Here is a 21,923-nt window from a genome sequence, read left to right on the forward strand (position 1 = left end):
TCTTCCACCGTCTCTCCGTGCCCGTCTTCCACCGTCTCTCACGTGCCCGTCTTCCACCGTCTCTCACACAGCCCTTTGAGGCACATGAACTTTAACATGCAACTTCAGGTTCAGGTTGAGCGCCACAGGTCTATCGCAGTCTGTCATACTCGTTATCTTTAGCCCGAGAGGTAAATCCAACCCTTTGACTTTGGCTCTGGGACGTGTTTTGAAGATTTTCAAAAGCACACAGCTCAGTTAGGTACGTCTGGCTTATGAAGACTCAGGCCTCCTTGTGTGAGATTTCGGACACTGTCGTCAGCTCTGCATCTGCTGTGTGGAACGTGTGCTTTCGGTGAAGCAAGCCCAGAGGGAAACCTGAGGATGTCTGAGGTGCAGGCTGAGGGTGGCATGAGGCCTGCCGAGCAGACTCTGGAATGCGAAGTGAGGCCAGGGATGGACTCGGACCTGCCAGGAGAGGGGAGGCCTGGGAGAGGAGGCCTGGGAGAGGAGGCCCAGGCCCAGATGAGGGGAGACCCAGGACAGCAGGCCCAACAGAGGGGAGGCCATGGAGACAGGAGACCTGGGAAAGGGGAGGCCAGGCAGAGCAGGCCCGGGAGAGGGAAGGCCCAGGAGAGCAGGCCCAAGAGAGGGGAGGCCAGAGGGGAGGGACAGGCCAGGGAGGGGGGAGGCCTGGCAGGCAGGCCTGGGAGAGGAGGCCCCCAGGAGAGGGGGGCCAGGGACAGAGGAGACCGGGAGAGGGGAGGCCCAACAGAGCAGGCCCGGGAGAGGGGAGGCTCAGGAGAGCAGGCCCAAGAGAGAGGAGACCTGGGAAAGGGGAGGCCAGGCAGAGCAGGCCCGGGAGAGGGAAGGCCCAGGAGAGCAGGCCCAAGAGAGGGGAGGCCTGGGAGAGGGGAGGCCCCGACAGAGCAGGCCCAGGAGAGGGGAGGCCTGGCAGAGCAGGCCCAGGAGAGGGGAGGCCCGGGAGAGCAGGTGCAGGAGAGGGGAGGCCAGGGACAGAGGAGACCCGGGAGAGGGGAGGCCCAGCAGAGCAGGCCCGGGAGAGGGGAGGCTCAGGAGAGCAGGCCCAAGAGAGAGGAGACCCGGGAGAGGGGAGACCCAGGAGAGGGGAGGCCCGGCAGAGCAGGCCCGGGAAGAGGGGAGGCCCGGGAGAGGGGAAGCCCGGCAGAGCAGGCCCAAGAGAGGGGAGGCCCAGGAGAGGGGAGGCCCAGGAGAGCAGGCCCGGGAGAGAGGAGGCCCAGGAGAGGGGAAGCCCAGCAGAGCAGGCCCCGGAGAGGGGAGGCCTGGCAGAGCAAGCCCAGGAGAACAGGCCCAGGTGCTCCGAAGCCGTGTCTTCACTCACATTCCTGAGAACCCTGTAACCAACCAGTCAGATGCCCCAGGTCTCTACCATATGTATATACGACTTCACAGGTCAGATGCTCTGAAACGACTATTTGCCAAGTCACACATACTCACCTGTTTATAAAATTCATGAAGAAACGTGTCTTCACGTGTCTGACAAGACGGAGGTTACAGGATCTGTCTGGGAGGGGATAGGGCACTGGGGTGACCCTTGAGTGGGAGCAGCAGGGACCCCAGGCTGGGCGGCCTGGGCCACAGTCCTCTTCAGGGCTCTCCTGATCCCTCTCCAGTACTCAATTCCATCCTCCCAACCTTTAGACTGACAGGCCCAGTGCCAGTTTGGGTTCAGCAGGGGGCATGAGCTGAGCTGGAGTTCTGGTCTAGGATGTTTAGTAATGAGTCAGGAATGCCCTTGGGACCAACTCCTGTGCAAGGCAAGAGCTTCTGCAGGGCTGGACAAGAGACGTCCGCAAGTGGTGCAGACCACAGACAGCCGTGATGACGCCACCGACGCCGAGAACTAGGGCTTTCCTGGGTCGAGATGGGATGGCCAGGCCTTTATACCATTCTATCAATCGCTGGACACGGACTGTTCTGGAAGGATGTGGAGACTGTGGGGAGGTGGGTCTCACCAACTGAGGCCATCCCCAGAGAGACTGGCAGGTGAGGGCATCAAGTCCTCCCCTGAAGGGGGTCTGGGCAACACTGTTTATAGCGAGCCCCTTGCTGGAAGCTTCCCCTTGGGTTACTCACTCTTTGGGACGCTGTGAGGGTACATTTATAGATGAAGAGAGACTAAGCAAGCCCACCTCAGCCCCCTGCTGACCTCTCATGTTCCATCTTCTATATTGCTAACAGCCAGCTTCTGACAGCAGGAGTGCGCGTCTGGAGCCAGGCCCGAGAGGGGTGGGTGGTCTGTGCTGCTGGCTGGTGGGAGCGCGAACACGCGGGGGGAGACCTCCCCTCAGCACCGCGTCTCCACCCCGCCTGCGGCCCGCGTCTCAGCCGTGTGCTTCACACTGCTTTCTTACCGACTTTTCCATCCTGTCATCAAGCCTGTCACAGCAACCCAGTACTTTGAAGAGCGGGTGGGAAAGGCACAATTTTGGCCAGAGAGCTCAAGAAGCCGCCTCCCCACCTCCTGCTCTCCTCGGCCCCAAGCTCTGCTTCCGGTTCCTGTCTGTTCTGTAACCCTACTCTGGGGGGCCTTGTGCTCTACACTCTAGCTCCCCTTCCTGCCAAAAGTGACTGCTCTGTGACCCATTCTCTCACATTTGTTTTCCATTAACTTGAAATAATCAATGAAATGTCTGCTTACTGCCCACTAGGTACTGGTCATTTTTAAATAGAGGCCTCTCAAAGCTTTCCTGGTGGCTCAGATGGTAAAGAATCCACCTGCCAATGCAGGAGACCCAGGTTCAATCCCTGAGTTGGTAAGATCTCCTGAGAAGGGAACGGCTACCACTCTAGCATTCTAGCCTGGAGAATTCCATGGACAGAGGAGCCTGGCAGGTTATACAGTCCATGGGGTTGCAAAGAATCGGACATGACTGAGCAACCAACACTTTCACTTTCACTCTCAAAGACAGCAATCTGACGGTGAACTAGGAACCCAAAGGTGAGGCTAAGAAGGTGAGGTGCGAGGACAGAACACCAGGAAACAAGCAGGACCCTGTGGCACCCGAGGCCTTTCATTCAGCCTTCTGCTCTGACTGCCTAAGACGGGCGAGAGGAGGAGTGAGAACAGTGTTATTCCGACATCTAACGTCCATTTAGGTGACATCTACCCTGGGCCCGCTGACACGTGTGCATGCTCAGTAGCTCAGTCGTGTCTGACTCTGCAACTCCACGGACTGTAGCCTGCTGGGCTCCTCCGTCCATGGGATTTCCCAGGCAGGAATACCGGAGTGGGTTGCTGTTTCTTTCTCCAGGGGATCTTCCTGACCCAGGGATCAAAACCTGCCTCTCCTGAGTCATCCCTGTTGGCAGGAGGATCGTTTACCACTGAGCCACCTGGGAAGCCCCAACAATAAACCAAACTTGAGTCTGGGCTGTGAGATGGCACAGAGCCTGCGAGGGGAGCTTCAGGATGTCCTCATCAGGTAACACAACCTGGGGTCTCATCTTCCCTGGAAGCTTTTGACTGACTCGCCTGGTTTCATGTCCCTCCCTCAGCTGATCCAGACCGTGAGCGCTGTGGACCAAGACGACCCACGCAATGGCCAGCACTTCTACTATAGCCTGGCTCCTGAGGCTGCCAACAACCCCAATTTCACCGTAAGGGACAACCAAGGTAATCCGCTGGCTGCTGATGCGTCTCCACAGCGTGGCGGGGGACACCGTGGGTTGCTATACCATGCACACTGTCGGAGGTCACTGGCTCCTTAATGTTAATAGCATGGAAGGCACGAATGCTCATCTGTATGATCCATTTAAAGTTTTGTTTCAGAACATCAAAGACAAAAAACGTCCTCTGCTAATTCTGAAACTTTTACGCAGTTAGTTCACACATATTTGCGCTCTGGCTCTGGGCCAGGCACGATGGAGGCTCACAGGCTAAGGGCCTCCTTCATCCCCACAGAGCAGCCCTGTTTGTGCGCTCTTTACCCATGAGAAGGATTTGAGTGAGGAGACAGAAGCAGCCTAGACAGAAAAACCTGAGGGGGCGCTTCTGAGCAAGGATCAAAGGGGGAGACAGAGAAAAGCTCCCGGAACAGAAGGGAGACGGACACTGAGGGACGGAACAAAGGGCAGGTGCAGAAGCAGAGTGAGCAGCTCTGGCACCAAAACCCCTTGATTACGTTGGAGTGACTCAGAAAGAACAGTCAGGTGGGGTTCCCGACTGCAGAAGGTGCTTCCCACTACAGCTCTGCTGGACTAGCACTCTACACCCCTCTGCTCCAAAAAGCATTCAGATCAGCTACGGAGTTGACAGACCAAGCACACTCTTCACTGGGCACAGATGGGAAAAGGAGCGGCTTTTGTACTCTGGCCAGAGGATTTTCAGGGAAAGGTCAGAGCAAGTGAAAAAATAACTTAAATCTGTCGAGTGAAGCCCTTCTGTTGCTAGGACTGCTACCAACTAGTCTGACCTTGGGGAGGAAGGGCATCACTTCTCTGGGCTGCGTGGCTCATTTTTATTCCAATCTAAGTGAAGTGAAGTCGCTCAGTCGTGTCCAACTCTTTGCGACCCCATGGACTGTAGCCAATCAGGCTCCTCTGCCCATGGGATTTTCCAGGCAAGAGTGCTGGAGTGGATTGCCATTTCCTTCTCCAGGGGATCTTCCCGACCCAGGAATCGAACCTGGGTCTCCCACATTGCACGCAGACGCTTTACCGTCTGCGCCACCAGGGAAGCCTTTAGATTCCAATCTAAAGTGCTGTCAATTCTAACAATCTAAACACAGGGTAACAAAAGACCATGATTTAGGCACACCTAGTCTTGGCCTCAACAGTCAAAGTATTAATTCCATCCCACACGACATTCTGCTATTAAAACCTGAGGATATCAAACCTGTTTTATTCTAAATGGAAAGCACTTCTCCAAGTCATCCTTTTAAACTTCTACATAAAAAAAATTATCAAAACATTGTGATAATTCTGAAAGCAACAGTAGTGTAAATTACAACAACAGAAATACTATAATTAAATATCCTGATATTTTTGCTGGGTCTAATTGTGAATTATTCATTTATCTACTTCTTTTGTGTTAGTTGCTCAGTTGTGTCCGACTCTTTGTGACCCCAGGAGCCCACCAGGCTCCTCTGTCATGGGATTTCCCAGGCAAGAATACTGGAGTGGGTTGCCAGCTCCTTCTCCAGAAGAATCTTCCTGACCCAGGGATCGAACCCGTCTCCTACAATGCAGCAGACTCTTTACCATCTGAGCCACTAGAGAAACTTATTTCCTTTGGAAACCCTTAAAAGGTCATTAGCCCCTTCAGAGTAGGATTTATAGTAGAAACCCTGGGCGGGAAAACAACACATGCTGCTGCTCCTTCATTTTTCTAAGTGTCGCTGCTCCCTCGCTGATATCTGTAAGATCAGCACACAGACAATAGACAGCAACTGGAAAATGCTGCACTTTTCTTCACTATGACTTTGGACACCAACTCATGGAGTCAATACCATAAAAAGATGGGCCACTGGAACATGGTGACTATAAAAACAAGGGAGTCATCTCTTGGAAGGTTTTCCAAAATGGAAATCTGCATTTTCAGCAGAGAGAATGAACTCTTAATCTCCTCATGACAATTTATCCCTCAAGTATCCTTTACTGAGGCTCATTACAAAATTGACAGATATCTGATACGGTGGATGTACTGTCAAGCCCTCCAACTCCCGTGCCTGAAACACTATTTTCACTTACGAACACAACACTACACTATCTCAAGTAAAGTCTTTCTTACTTTTTTAAATTCCCAAAGCATTGTGAAAAGGATTGAGTGTATACTTTATATTTTACTTACATTTTCCCATACTTTGCTTTATTTGCTCTTCACAATAATCCTATAAGGTCTTAAGGAAGTTACTAACATCTCTGATTGGCATGTCTCATTTGATAGATGAGGGAAGAAAGTAAACAGCCCAAGATCAGAGTGAGTAAACATTAAGATGAGGACTGGCAGTTGGGACCTCCTGTTTTAGACACACACACACACACACACACACAGTTTTGCGTTACTGTGGAAACAAATAATATTTCCAAATGGGTTATTCAAGTTCCAATTATAACATTCAACAAAAAATCTGCTACTATATGCCAGTCCCTTTCTAGGACCAGTCTCAGCAATGTGATACTGATCTTTTTTTCTTTAATCTTAAATAATTCTGAGATCAACAAATATATGATGCATTGGAGGCATGATGTTAATACTGATAAGAAATTTGGCTCTTCTCCAGCTTTCTAAAAATAAAATTAAAACTGTGAAGCAAAATTAATAGTTCTTAGCTATTAAATTTACAAAACAGAGAAGATCAGGTAGATTGCGTGGCAGGTGGAAATACAAATATAATCTTCAGGCTGGCAACCAACTGCTATCTTTCTCCACTGAGAAGGAAATGAAAGAAAGGCGGCCTGTAAAAAGCAGATAGATATTTCAATTAGCTGAATAATTTTCAACACTGTTACAAAACTAAGTGGTTACATAACTCAATGGAAGGAGTATGTATTTGGAGTCAGAGACCAAAGTTCAAATCGCAGCTCTGTTAGTAAACCAGTGACTTGGACCCCATTACATGATCTCTCCAGCCCTTAACTCTCAGTGTGACAGAGTGAGATCACCATTATTTCCCCAAGTGGTACTAAAGAGGAAACGAGCTGCTGCATGCGAAGTCTAAATACCGTGCATATAAGCACTCAAAGATCAACTACTCTCATGAAAACACGGCGGGAGGAAGAGGTGGAAAATTAAGGAAGAATGTGTTAGAATAGGCTGGCTAGGCTGTGGAAACAAAAGGCACCAAAGTCTCAGTGGCTTAACTCAACTAAAGTTAACTTCTTGCTCACACAAGCCGACTGCGGGTCTGGCGATGCAGGACAGCTGTCCGTGTGCAGGCGGCCCAGGCTGCCTGGCTCTGCATCTAGCGTGCTCTCACACACTACACGGAGGCAAGAGACGGCCAGAATCACACCGGCTGGTACACACTGCTGCCCGGAAGGGACGCGGAACACCTTGCTCATTCCCATCATCAAAAACGAATCATATACAAATATCCAAAGTCAAGAGCGTAGAAAAGTATATCCTTTATTATGTAAGAAATACTGATACTGTTATTAGTAACGTTTCCTTTGATTAGGCTCTCAGAATTTTTTGTGAAGTTCTAGACTCCTCCCTGTAAAATGTGAAATGCATCCAGAGAACCTTCCATATTGCTGATGTTGGCTTTGAGAGTCACTGCTTATATGTCCTTCCACATCTCAAACTTTTCCTCTGCTGAAAAAAGACACCAGCTTTGCAAAAACCCACTCAAGAAAACTTGAGAACACAGATTAAAAAATAGAAGATCCTAAAACATTACATTGCTGCTGCTGCTAAGTCGCTTCAGTCGTGTCCGACTCTGTGCGACCCCAGAGACGGCAGCCCATCAAGCTCCCCCGTCCCTGGGATTCTCCAGGCAAGAACACTGGAGTGGGTTGCCATTTCCTTCTCCAATGCATGAAAGTGAAAAGTGAAAGTGAAGGCGCTCAGTCGTGTCCGACTCTTAGCGACCCCATAGACTGCAGCCTTCCAGGCTCCTCCGTCCATGGGATTTTCCAGGCAAGAGTACTGCAGTGGGGTGCCATTGCCTCCTCTGAAAACATTACATTAAGCAAATGTAAATATGCACACACATACCAGCTTTGTAAAAACATACCAAACAAGCTGGCTAATCCTCTTTAAAACTGGGGGGGAAAACCAGTATTGAATTTTCACCAAATTCATATGAATTGCTTAAACTCAGACCACCAAGTAGTGGGAAATAACAGGGTGTGTCATATGATTAGGGGATTTCAAATAAGCTTCTGCTAAACGATCAAGTTCATCAGAAAGCACAGGAACTGGTGACTGCATTTCAAACGCATAAAAGAAAACAGCCAAAGACAGGAATTCCAGCCGTAGTGGCAAAAAGCAGCAGTCTGCCAGAGCCATGCGGGCTCCTCCGCAGTCTCTTCCTGGCGGCACAAAGGCAGCAGCGGGGGCCCTGCAAAGCCGCTGAGTGAGAACAAACGGGGGCCACAAGTCACCGGTGACTGTTCACGTCTGTCGAGCTTTCCCAGGGACATCTCAGTTAGATCTGGAGCCTGACAGTTCGCCCTGGGCACTTTATGTCACAAAGGCGAAGACAAGCTCTCAAAAAGGGTTTCTCTCCTAGGCCTCAGGGTTTTGCCTAGAAGCAAGCAAAAATCTTGGTTTCTGAACCCAACTGCTGATCCTGACAAATGAGAGCGGCCGCAGCGGACCCCCTCCAGGGAATGCTGTCCCTTCTCCTGCCTTCCCCACCGAGTTCCTGCCCCTTGCTTTCCCCAATCCCTGAAATTAACTCTCTCCGTGGTTCTTCCTTTCCACTCCCTTCCCTTTTTCCGTTTTCCCTTTCCAATCCGGAATCCTTGTCTGCTCCAGATAACACCGCCCGGATTCTGACCAGGAGGTCAGGCTTTCGGCAGCAGGAGCAGAGTGTCTTCTACCTGCCTATCCTGATCTCGGACGGCGGGCAGCCAGTGCTCAGCAGCACAGGCACGCTGACCATCCAGGTGTGCGGCTGTGACGACGAGGGCCACGTGCTGTCCTGCAGCCCCGAGGCCTACATGCTCCCGGTGAGCCTCAGCCGTGGCGCGCTCATCGCCATCCTGGCCTGCGTCTTCGTCCTCCTGGGTGAGTGAGCGGCTCCTCCCCATGCTGGGGGGACCTGCACGTGCTGCCCTAGACAGCATCCGGTCAGCGTCCTAACTCAGCCAGCCAGGACTGGTTTTCCACACCGGGCTGATTGCAAGGGTGGAGGAGCAAGGCTGGGTAAAAGGAAAGAGAGGGAAGACTGTCCCTTCCTTCAAGGCCAGATCAAAGCACACATTTTTATCAAGCACTTATTAGAGCCAGGCTGCCATTCTAGATGCTGGGATCAGTAAGGCAGAAATGTCCCAGCCTTCACAGAGCTTACTTCGAAACAAAGCAAGTCATTCTGACATCATAGAACCTACGTGGTAAGTTTTGGACAGGAAGTGATGATCACCTCTCCTAACACCCTCCTCTCAGATATGGAACAGCTATTACAAATCACAGACAGGCAGTGACAGGCCCAAGCCAAATCTCAGGGGCAGAGCCAGGACCGAAAGGCAGGCAGGCCCCACACTGCACATCCCTGCACCTGAGCAGTGCAACCCTTCTCCCGAACGTTCACCCCCAGCTTCTGGAGGTGGTGAGTGTTACAGAGAAGGAGGGAGGGACCTGGAGTCCTGAGAGCAGAGGAGACAGAGCTGGGTGTCATTTTAAGTGGGCAGGCAGGGAAGCCCTCACTGGTAAGAGAACCTTCGAGCAGAGAACTGAATGAAGCAACAGACTGAACCACATGGACAGTTGGGCGGGTAAGCTGCTTGGGGGCCTCAGCACGTGACCCAGGTACGGGCCTCCTGCCAGGGCCGGTGCGCCTCTGCTGGTGAAGCAGAGAGACGTGATGACGGGCCAGTGGGCGGGCACAGCTGGGACGGGTCTTCCTCATCTAGAGTCTCACTGCCTGCAAGGCGGCCACCCAGCGCCCTTGTACCTAAGGCCACCCGTGCTGCCATTCTCAACATGCACACTCAAAAGCAGACAGTAAAACGCCTAAGCCAACTCCTGAAACCAAGAAAATATCTGCACTCAGCTCCCACCTCTTCTGATTAATTCATAGCATACATATTGTGCTTAGAGAAAAGCAGCCTTAGTAAGCACTATTATTATTCAATTCGGAAGAAATCCTAGAATTCTATAAGGGAAAAGAGGAAAGCACTGGGGATTTAAATTAGAATTTAAGCCCTGATCTTAAGTTTACCTTCACACCCAGAGACTGAGTCAGACCAGAGAAAGGTCTGACTAAAACAGCAGCGCCTGACTGCATTTCTAGGAGGTCTGCTGAGCATGCTTCTCAAAAACATTTTAAAGTACAACACGTGGCTCACTTTTGTTGTCTCAGCTCAGTGCTACGGGAAGGGAGATAACAGTATAAAGAAGTTGCCTTTCTGAGTCCTTGAATCCCTGGATCAGAGAGAACTTAGGTTTCTGGTCCCTTTGTACATTGATAAATAAATCCCTCCTGCAATTCCCTGAGTGTCCAGAAGGTGGCACTGGGGGTCCTTGAGGGCATAACAGGATAACCTGCAAGAGGCCTTTGAAGAAACCTGCTCCTAGGAGAAATTTCCAGTCTGGCTGTCCTTACTTCTGTCTTTGGGAAATGTCTACATGATAAATTCACTCTATCCCACAAACAGTAGAAGGAACCACCGTTACAGAGAGACTGACTTAGAGACTGGCACAAAGAGGCGCCCAGGCCAGAAGTGGTATGCAAGGGGCGATTTATCCGGTGGCTCCCAAACCCACTATGGCTTGTCTTTTGAACTGTATGTAAAAGACAGACAGTTTTCAGTACCTAAACGGAGCAAGGCTGTCCTAAAATCCTCATACTCTCAGGCACTTTTCTCTAAAACTGCACATTTCACATTAAATATAGTTCATAAAACTGAGTAAGACTGAATTACAGTTGATTTGTCAAAAAATACATTTTGTGGACAAGTATATAAGCATATTAATTTTGACTATATTTTTTTCATGTCTCAAATATGTATCTAGCTCCTAGAAAATCTCATTGGCCCTATCTCATAGGCATTGAGCCTATAGATCCTAAATAATAAACATCCCTAGAACCAGTTCTCTTCTGTTAGGGAAGCCTTTCAGCTGAATAGGGTCATTTTCCCCAAAATTTGATTTTAGGGGGTTATATAATACTTATTCGGAGAAGGCAATGGCACCCCACTCCAGTACTCTTGCCTGGAAAATCCCATGGACGGAGGAGCCTGGTGGGCTACAGTCCATGGGGTTGCTAAGAGTCGGACACGACTGAGCAACTTCACTTTCACTTTTCACTCTCATGCATTGGAGAAGGAAATGGCAACCCACTCCAGTGTTCTTGCCTGGAGAACCCCAGGGACGGGGGAGCCTGGTGGGCTGCCGTCTGTGGGGTCGCACAGAGTCGGACACTACTGAGGCGACTTAGCAGCAGCAGCAGCAGCATACTTATTACTTAAATCAGTGACAGTGTTAGTCACTCAGTCCCGTCCGACTTTCTGTGACCTCATGGCATGCAGCCAGCCAAGCTTCTCTGTCCAAGGGATTCTCCAGGCAAGAATTCTGGAGTGGGCTGCCATTCCCGACTCCAGGGGATCTTCCTGACCCAGGGATCGAACCCCCGTCTCCTGCATTACAGGTGCATTCTTTACCTTCTGAGCCACTTAAATCAGATTACCTAAAAAATAAGGCATGCAGCAATCTTTATTTTTTTAAGAGCTCTATAAAGTCCCTAATTCTCTACTGGAAATTTCTACTGGCAAAAATTCTGGCAATACCAGAATTCTTCCCAGCAGAAACTTCAGAGATTTTTCTAATTTTGCTTCCCAGCATTTCCTGAAATCCCACACCTATCACCCCAGTGTCACTGGTGTGAAGGCTTTCCCAGTGCACCAGGAAGAATGAACTGGTCCTGCTTCTGCGTTCTCTGCGAAACTCGTGTAGCTCTATGATCGTCCTTATCACTGCCTGACTGATATTAATCATTAACGTCTATCATCTCCTTAGATTGCCAGCCTATAAAAAAAGAAATCATGTCATATTCAACTTTGCTTCAGATAATTCCCCCAAATACTGCAGTTTAGTAACTGTTCACTGAATCCCACAAACACAACAAGTTCACTTACAGTCCCATTTTGCCAACCTGCATCCATCCATCCAAACACACCCCAACCACCACAGCCCACTTCAAGCCACCACTTCCTTAAAGTCCTATGAGCCCATTTTTCCAAAATCCCACAGTTCTGTAGGCTGGGTTACAGCACAGAGATAACACACAAGAGCTTTTAACTGTTTCCTGTGCGTGCATTTTGTCACCCAAGCTACACAGGGAAACATCATGTATTAACGTTATTAATTGCAATTCACATTCCACATTCAGGTTTTAAAAACCATTACTGTGATTTCCTTAAGTTAGTCCATAATCTTAACGGGCATATGACTGTACTCCATTTCCCTCCCTTGGATAAACCGGGGTCTTATTGTGCAGTGTTGTCAAGCTGTCACTGTTCACCAGCTGTAACAAAGCACACCAGAAAAAAAAAATCAATAGTGGTTCTACAGCCAAAACCTCAAGACACTTCCTGGAAAACATTTTCAGTCACAGAGATAAACAGTTCAATGGGTTTATCTCTATGTCTCCTTTAAACCCCACTGAACACATACTCTGGGAAAAAAAACATTTGTTGGGATAAAATTTTATCCACACCTGCAAGGGCACATCTAACAGTGTGGTGCTTCTTTGATAACATGATGAATTATATAAAATGTCACTGCTCACTCCCTCTCTTCCATGAACATCCTTAGATCCGGAAAGTCACAACCATCTCTCTAAAGAAGGCTTTTCTGAGGAATCTGATTTAACTGGACAATGCCAGTCATTTATGCACTCTTATTTTTTGGACAAAAACATGAAAAGACAAAGACTTTGGCTCATACTTAGCATATGTATCTATATGCATTTGCATCACTACACGATCGCAGCTGACCCCTGAACAATGGTGGGGTGGCGTGAGGGGTGCAGCCCTGCCCTGCAGCGGTGTATAGTTTAACAGCTGGCCCACAGTATCCACCTTTCAGCATCTACGGCAACCAAGCCCAAGTACTGTACCGTGTACCTACCGGGCAAAAAAGAATCCACAATGAAGTGGACTCCAGTAGTCCAAATCCATGTTGCTCAAGGGTCAACAGTATATTTAGAGTAGAATCCTATAGAGACGCCAGTGTAAAAAAAGGCAGGATTTCACCTACAGAGTAAGGTTTTCACATTGCAATAAGAGAAATACTTACGCGTCCTTACCTAGTCAGAAGACATCACCTAATCCTTAAGCATATACTCCATGGCAGACCACTGGACTTTGTGCCTGGTTAGAGACGTTACACTTGGGTGGCGGGGTGTAGACACCCACACGCATTTCACTGCGATACAGTAAGGCAGAGACCAGGGGGTGCTGGTGGTAAAGAACCCACCTGCCAATGCAGGAGACTCAGGTTCAATCCCTGGGTTCGGAAGATCCCCTGGAGAAGGGAATGGCACTCCACTCCAGTATCCTTGGCCTGGAGAATCCCATGGACAAAGGGGCCTGAGGGGCTACAGTCCATGGGGTCACAAGAGTCGCACGTGACTGAGAGCGACTATCACTTTCACGTCTACTTGAACCACCTGGAATTTCATATCAGTAAGGTTCAGCAAGTGCTCCACTTAGGCGGCAGGCAGAGTGAGACCAGGGTGCCCGTGAAGTGACGCCCAAACCCCGCCTCGCCCCCGCACGAGCCTCCCCAACCCCCACCCGGAGCCTACCCCCCCATACCCCCGAGGCCCCAGCTTCCCCAACCCCCCCCCAGGCCTCCCACCCACCCAGAGCCTCCCCACCTGGCCCCGAGCCTCCCACCCCCCACGAGCTTCCCCAACCCCCCCAGCCTCCCCACTCCCCCCCCACGCCCCGAGCGTCCCCACACCCCCCCCCCAGCCTCCCCCCACCCAGGGCTCGCCCAGCTCTCCCGCCCGCACCCCCTTCCCCTCCCCCCGAGCGCTCGCCTGGCCCTCCCGCCCACACCGGCCCCTCTGTGCCCGCAGTGCTGGTGCTGCTCATCCTGTCCCTGCGGAGGCACCGGAAGCAGCCCTACATCCTCGACGACGAGGAGAACATTCACGAGAACATCGTGCGCTACGACGACGAGGGCGGCGGCGAGGAGGACACCGAGGCCTTCGACATCGCGGCCATGTGGAACCCCCGCGAGGCGCAGGCGGCCGGCGCGCCCAAGACGCGGCAGGACATGCTGCCCGAGATCGAGAGCCTCTCGCGCTACGTGCCCCAGACGTGCGCCGTCAGCAGCACCGTGCACAGCTACGTGCTGGCCAAGCTCTACGAGGCCGACATGGACCTGTGGGCCCCGCCCTTCGACTCCCTGCAGACCTACATGTTCGAGGGCGACGGCTCGGTCGCCGGCTCGCTCAGCTCCCTGCAGTCGGCCACGTCGGACTCGGAGCAGAGCTTCGACTTCCTCACGGACTGGGGGCCCCGCTTCCGGAAGCTGGCGGAGCTCTACGGGGCGTCGGAGGGGCCCGCGCCCCTGTGGTGACGGAAGCCGGGAGGCGGGCGCGCGGCCAAAACCGGCCGTTCTGGGCGGCGGCTTCGCGGAAGAGGCACCCCGTCCACGGGAGCGATGGCGTGTGGACGAGCGCGGCCGGGGGCTCGCGGAGCTCTCTCTGGATCAGCTTTACTCGGTGAGATTAAGCTACATCCTCAAAAGGAAACACAGGAAGAGGGGGGCAGAACCGCCAACGACCTTTATTTTATTTTATTTTTAAATTTTTGTGATCCTGTATCCCAAGGTGTGGAGTCTGAGGTTAGGTATGGCGGGCTTGGCTTGTCTCCGCCACTCACGAAGGCTTTTGTCTTCGTGCCACCTCAGAGAGGCTGAGTCTTTCAGTGCAGAGGTGGCCGTTGAAAACTGTTCTAATCTCCTGTTTGGGGGCTTTTTTTTAAAGTTTTGTTCTATTCTCTCCATGTATGGATTTGGCGGGCACATCACACTGCACAAACCAACCCACACAAAAGAACACTGAAAGTGATTCCTCGGTGAGATGAACCTCACTTGTTCTGGCCTGGATGGAATCTCTTTCCATCCTTTTAAGACCAGGTTAAGGCCTAATTGGCATTGCATGGGGGGGATGGGGGGTGGGAGAAGGAAGAGGCATTGACTTTAAGCTCAAGTTGAATGGCTGAACCAAGAGCTGTTGGCGTCACAGCCAATCCACCTCCATCGAGTGAGAGCGCTCTTGTTCCCTCAGCTCTTTAACTGTGCCCCTGCAAAACTGTTGGGAAGGAAACCAGAAAAGCTGCCTCTTTTGCACTGTAGATGTCTCTTCCATGTGCCAAATGTGACGATTAGATGCTACGAAATGAAAGCCAAATAAAAAGAAGTATCTGATAAAAGCATGGGTTAGCGGGCTTTCCTAATCTGTGTGAGGTCAATCCAAGGGATGTTTACATACTGTAGATAACCTACTTGAACACAAATCAGTATTATAGAGAGTAAATGGATGTAAGAAAATTACATGTATAAGTTTTGTATATTTGTTAATAAATTTGGTAATAAATATGATGTACTGTATCTCAGTACCTTTAGCACTTCTTTTAATAAAAGTTAAATAGAAGGGAAAGTCTGTTGCACATTTAATTGCTGAGCAGATAAGAGATGGTTTTGTGATCCTGACCTAGTCTGAGGTTCTTGCAGCTGGAGCTGATTCATAAGGCAAAGGCCAAAGCACCGAAGTATGAGGCTGTGTGTTGTTTTGGTCATTGATCAAATGAATGTATGCTTTAAACTGTGACCCTCTTAAGATTTTCATGAATTGTCATTTCCCCATCTCTTAAAAGACCAAAGGATGGTTTGATAACAGCAACAACACAGTACTGAGTTTAGCCCATATTTTTTCATCTCCTGAGAGGGTGTTGCAGGTAGCCACCAGACATGCTATTTTCATCTGTTTTGTTGGCAAATCAAATAGCTACCAAAAGTACATAACAAATATGTGCATCTTGTCGATACTGGATGGGCTCAAAGAAGGCTGCAGCCATATTTATATATGTTTCCTAACAAGGGGTACACAGTAAGTGCTTAATGGGTACATGATGAAAGGGATCTCTTTCTTTGACATCCTGTCATTCAAGGATATTTTACACAATTATCCTCACCACTGGGAACAAATTGTGAATGGAAATAGTTTTCTGAGTGTCTTAGGTCTACATTCTCAACTTTTGACGTGTGTCAGGGTCATTTGAAACATAATCACTTGTTACACTGTAGCTTGTTGGGTCTTTGCCCACAGAGTTTCTCATTCAGTAGATCTGGGGAAATCTGCGTTTTTTAAGCTATCTGTTTGTGGCCACATGGCATGCAGGATCTTAGTTCCCCTACCAGGGATTGAACCGGCGTCCCCTGCAATAGAAGCACTGAGTCTTAACCACTGGACCGCCAGGGAAGTCCCACGATTTGCATTTGTCATAAGCTCCTCAAGTCACACTGGCGCTGCTGGTCCAGGCAGGGACCCCACTTTGAGAGCATCTGGGGTATGGTTTCTCTTTCTCAAATATATGATGAAGATTGGCTTGTCAGTCCACTTGTACTGGGGCCCACACCATCAGTAGAGTCATGTTGTCCAGGCTGTGCTTCGTTCTTTGCTATGTGGTGCACTGAGACAGTGTTAGCATCACCGACTCAGTGACGTGAGTCTGAGCAAACTCTGGGGGCTAGTGATGGACAGAGGATCCTGAGATGCTACAGTCCATGGGGCCACAAAGAGTTGGACCTGCCTCAGCGCCTGCACACCACCACTAAGGCAAATTCTCATGCCAGCCTTCAGCATATTGGCCCTTTCCTGCATGAAAGGCAGGTCTTATACATCCTCTCTGAGGGTAAAGTGTGATGTAAAAATAAATAAACTTAGCAAAGAAAAAGCAAGAGCTTGAGTCCAAACGAGGCTTTGCAACATACCAGTTACGTGAATATGGGCAAATTAACCCCCATAACATTCTTTTCTATTGCTAGCCCTGAGGGTAATTTTTTTACCATCTCACGAGTGTTTTAAAAACTGAGAACAGCTGTCTGACCAGGAGGTTATCATGCCTCACATCCTGCAAATGTCCACCGTGATACTGGGCACGAAGTGGTTCAGCAGAAGCTCCTGGAGCTTCTGGTTCCTGGGAGGATGTTTAATGGTGTGATATAGGAAGTGTCTCAGAGAAGGCAATGGCACCCCACTCCAGTACTCTTGCCTGAAGAATCCCATGGACGGAGGAGCCTGGTGGGCTGCAGTCCATGGGGTCGCTAGGAGTCGGACACGACTGAGCAAATTCACTTTCACTTTTCACTTTCATGCACTGGAGAAGGAACTGGCAACCCACTCCAGTGTTCTTGCCTGGAGAATCCCAGGGACAGGGGACCCTGGTGGGCTGCCGTCTATGGGGTCACACAGAGTCGGACACGACTGAAGCGACTTAGCAGCATATGTAATGCAAAGTCCCTTTGCTGTTCACGTGAAACTCACAACATTGTTTATCAGCTGTACCCCAATACAAAATAGAAAGTTAGAACAGAAAAAGCAGAATATCCCAACATGGCAGATAGCAAAGACAGAGAAGGAAGTAGTTTACACAAGAAAGAAGCTATAAATCCTGAAAACAAAATTCAGACAAGCCAAAATCAGAATAGGCACATTGACTAAATTGTTACTAGTTTACTGGAGATTCAGAACTAAATCTTGATGTCAGAATCTTCAGTATTTCCTTTCTAGTGCCTGAACTACATGAGCCTTGGATACACTTTACAAGTAGTTCTTTTTGCAGATGGACTCATTCTCAAATCCATTTGTCATTTTCATAACAATTAAAGAACTCTCAAGATACTTTTATGTGTAAATACCTCAATTTGGGAGACTTCTGCTTGACCCTAAGGGTCAATGTTCTGGTATAGGGAATAGACAAAATTAAATCAAGAAATCTTTGTAAAATGATCTACTAATGAGATGTATCTGTCTCTTGTGCCTGTTGTGCAAAAATTGTAAGTACTAATTTATAGTACCACATCAACGAAAACCACAATTTTTCTTAAATCTTTCCTCCTGGGAAAGGAAGCTTGCAAATCCTACCCCATGAGTTTGGTCCATACTCTCTATTTGTAAGGACTGCCAGATAACTGATGATGAGGCTGTTCCTTACACTCCAGGCTTTTAATTGCTGTGGTCACCTTCCTGGTACCTATGATGATAAGGGCTACTTTCCATCCCAAAAAACTTTAGGGCACTTTACTGAAAGGACCCACTTTCAAAAGCTAGTGAAACTACCTCCGAGTCTTATCTTACTTCTCAGGAGGATTGGATACTAGCTTTCATTATTTCCACTTCTCTTTCTTCATGCCAACTGTTGTGCTACCATCACTGCATGAAAAGACACTGAGTGGTATAAAGCAGCAATTACTGTGCTCGCAGGTTCTGTGGGTCAGTTGGGAATTCTGGAAGGATATGTTAGTGACACCTCTTCTCCACATCAGGACCTTAGCTGAGGCAACTCCATAGCTAGGACTCCACCATCCAAATGCTCACCACCCTCCATGTCTGGTGGTTGGAGTGGCTGTCAGTGAAGACTTCAGATGGAGCTGTCAGCAAGACTTCTTCAAGCTGCTTGGGTGTCCTCCATCATGGGGCAGGTTCTAAGAGTGAGCATCACAAGAAAACTAGGCAGAAGCTGAATCCCCTTGTATAATTTCAGAAGTCACATAACACCGCTTCTAGAGTGGCCACAAGCCTCTCCATAATGGAGAAGAGGGAACATAGACTCCACCCCTCAATGGAAAAAGTATCAAGATACATTGTAAGAAAAAGTAATGTGCCCTTAACTGGAAAATGCAGTCAGTCATATTGTCTTAGCCTTTCTTCCACTTTGCCTCTTTCCTCTATTCCAAGAATCACTTTGGATTTCATTCACCATTTCTTTTCTCTCTTCCATCCCTCTCCTCTCTATAAAAAAAACATTTTTGTTATATAGGTATAACATTCTCCAAAGTCCAGTTTTATCCCTACCATACAATACTGTCAGAAATAAGTATTTCATGAAAATGCTTAGCAAAATATCCAATATATAGTAGGCATACAGTATATTTTTACTGAGGTATAATTAATATACAGTCAACTACTGGTAAAGTATACAATTTAACAAGTTTTAACATATGTACATACCCATGAAGCCATCACCTTGATCAAGATAGTAAGCATATGTTACCCTCAAAAGATTCCTCATACCCAATTGTAATGCCTCTTTCCCATCCCTGCCACCCAGCCCTCCCCAAACGCAAGCCAACACTGATATGCTTTCTATCACCATGGATTTGTTTATATTTTCTAAAGTTTTATATAAATGGAATCATACAGTGTGTTATAATGTTTAATAATAACATTCCAGAAATGTTACTTCTGGAAGCTTGTCCAAAACCAAGGTGCCAGCATGGTCAGATTCCAGTGAGGACTCTGCCTGGCTCTCAAATGCCCACCTTCCAGTTGGGCGCTCACATGGTGGCAGGGGCAAGTGCCTCTGGTGTCTCTTCCTATTAGTGCACTAATCCTATCAGGTTAAGGCCCCAGCCATGCATCCTCATTTAACCTTATTTACTTCCTTCGTCCACATACAGTCACATTAGAGTTTAGGGCCTCAATGTATGAATTTGGGGCACAGAAAGTGAAAGTGTTAGCCACTCCATTGTGTCCCAACTCTGTGACCCCATGAACTGTAGCCCACCAGGCTCCTCTGTCCATGGAATTCTCCAGGCAAGGATTCTGGAGTGGGTTGCCATTCCCTTCTCCAGGGGGTCTTCCCAACCCGGGTCTCCCACATTGCAGGCAGATTCTTTACCGTCTGAGCCACCAGGGAAGCCCCCATGGAGGGGAACACAGTTTAGTCCATAACAATTCATACGTTGATGGACATTTTGATTATTTGCAGTTTTTGCTTGTTACAAGTTAAAAGCTGCTAAGAACATTTGCATGTGAATCTTTGTATAGACATTTACTTTTGTTTTCTCTTGAGTGAATGATTAGTAGGAGTGGAATGGCTGGAATCGTACGATAAGAATTATGTTTTCAATTCTAGTTTTGCTTTTTGTAAACTGCTGAACTATTTCCCAAAGTCTTTTTACCATTCCGCATTCCCACCAGCAGTGTGTGAGGGCTCCATTTCCACCTCATCTTCATCAGCACTTGGTGTGGTGAGTTTCTCATTTTAGTCATTATAATAGGAAGGTTGTGTAATAGTATCTCACTGTGGTTTTAGTTTGCAATAGCCTAATGACTAATAATGTTGAGCATCTTTTCATGTGCTTATTTGCTATCCACCTGTCTTCTTTGGTGGAGAAGGCAATGGCACCCCACTCCAGTACTCTTGCCTGGAAAATCCCATGGATGGAGGAGCCTGGTAGGCTGTGGTCCATGGGGTCGCTAAGAGTCGGATACAACTGAGCGATTTCACTTTCACTTTTCACTTTCCTGCATTGGAGAAGGAAATGGCAACCCACTCCAGTGTTCTTGCCTGGAGAATCCCAGGGACGGGGGAGCCTGGTGGGCTGCCGTCTATGGGGTCGCACAGAGTCGGACACGACTGAAGTGACTTAGCAGCAGCAGTGTCTTCTTTGGTGGAGTACCCAGAGGTATTTTCCCTGTTTTAACTGAGTTATTTGTCCCCATGTTGTTGACTTGAGATTTCTTTTTATTTCCTGGATATGAGTCCTTTATCAGATATACACTTTGCAAAGATTTTTCTCCCAGTCTGTGACCTGTCTTTTTATTCCCTTAATAATGCCTTCTGAAGGGTAGGAGTTTTTTTTTTTTTTTTTTTCTTTTCCCCATGAAATCCAATTCATCAATTCATTCTTTTACAGACTGTGCTTTTGGTATCATTTTTTAAAAAATCTTTTGTCTTCCCAAGGTCACAGATATTTTCTCTAATTTTTTTTATGGAAATTTTGCGGTTTTAGGTTTTATACTAGGTCTATAATTCATCTGGTTTTTATCTTTGTAGATCCTAGATATGAATTGACACTCTCTTTTTTTCTTTTTCGGCATGTGGATATCCAGTTGTTCTACTACTATTTATTGAAAAGGCTATCCGTTTTTACTACATCATCTTTTTGTTTGTTTATCTGGCTGTGTCGGAGCTTAGCTGCAGCTTTCAGGGTCTTTGTTGCACCACGGGAGATCTTCACTGTGACTGGAGGGCTCAGGAGTTGCACTGCGTGGGCTTAGCTGCTCCAGGGCATGTGGGATCGCAGTTCTTCAACCACGTATCACATCTGTGTCCTCTGCATTGCAAGGCATAGTCTCACCGCTGGACCACCAGGGAAGCCCCACTGCATCGTCTTTGTTGTGAGTTGAATTGTGTCTGCCACAGAGATGTTCAGGTCCTAACCCCCAGTCCCTGTGAACGTGGCCTATTTTGGAAATAGAGTCTTTGTTTACAGATATCAAGTGGAGATGAGGTCACACTGGATTAGGGTGAATCCTCGTCCAAGGGTCGGTGTCTTTATAAGAAGAGAGAAATCTGGACGCAGAAACAGCACAGAGAGGAAAACAGCACATCATCTACCCTGTGATGGTAGAAACAGACGATGTAAGAGATGCATCTACAAGCCACAGAGTGTTAAGCATTGCCAGCGACCAACAAAAGTTAGGAGAGAGGCACGGGACAAATCTCCCTCCAGAGGGAACCAAGCCAGCCCACACCCTCATTTCAGACTTGTAGCCTCCAGAGCCATGGAAGAATACATTTCTGTTGTTTTAAACCACCCAATTTGTGATCATTTGTTTTGGCTGCCCTAGGAAACCAATACAGACCTTATATAAATACATTTTTAAATTACCTTATTATTCTTATTTTACTTATTTTTCGGCCGTGGTGCAGCATACGGCATCTTAGTTCCTTGACCAGGAGTGGAACTCATGCCCCCTGCCTTGGAGGCACAGTCTTAACCGCTGGACCCCTTTACATGTCCCTGTCACTTTGGCTGGAAACACATCCACACACAGGTAATGTATTAATTAACGAATTAGTGTGCTCATTTTGTGGGATTTGTTTTTCATATCCACTCAGCCTTTGCACGTGGCTCGAGCATGTGGAGCAGGCTCTGGAGACGCCCCGCTGTCTGGCAGGTCGCAGGCAGCAGCAGGCGCCCCCGCTGACTTGGCGGCCTTCGGGCAGTGCTCAGGGTTCCAGGCATGGGGGGAGGAACCACCAGA

At 48.5% G+C, this 21,923-nt stretch overlaps 1 protein-coding gene across 1 annotated transcript in view; it reads left to right on the plus strand.

Moving 5' to 3' along the window:
- CDH20 (cadherin 20) overlaps nucleotides 1-15,255 on the plus strand; it is a 56,538-nt gene extending 41,283 nt beyond the window's left edge. Inside the window, exons 9-11 of the mRNA XM_005903336.2 lie at nucleotides 3,520-3,637; nucleotides 8,447-8,698; nucleotides 13,716-15,255. Of these exons, the coding sequence (XP_005903398.2) occupies nucleotides 3,520-3,637; nucleotides 8,447-8,698; nucleotides 13,716-14,221 (876 nt within the window). The 3' untranslated portion in view covers nucleotides 14,222-15,255. The remainder of the gene's footprint in view (nucleotides 1-3,519; nucleotides 3,638-8,446; nucleotides 8,699-13,715) is intronic.
- Nucleotides 15,256-21,923: the final 6,668 nt, after the last annotated feature.

This window comes from Bos mutus, chromosome 24 (genome assembly GCF_027580195.1).
Source record: "Bos mutus isolate GX-2022 chromosome 24, NWIPB_WYAK_1.1, whole genome shotgun sequence".
NCBI classification, from domain to species: domain Eukaryota; kingdom Metazoa; phylum Chordata; class Mammalia; order Artiodactyla; family Bovidae; genus Bos; species Bos mutus.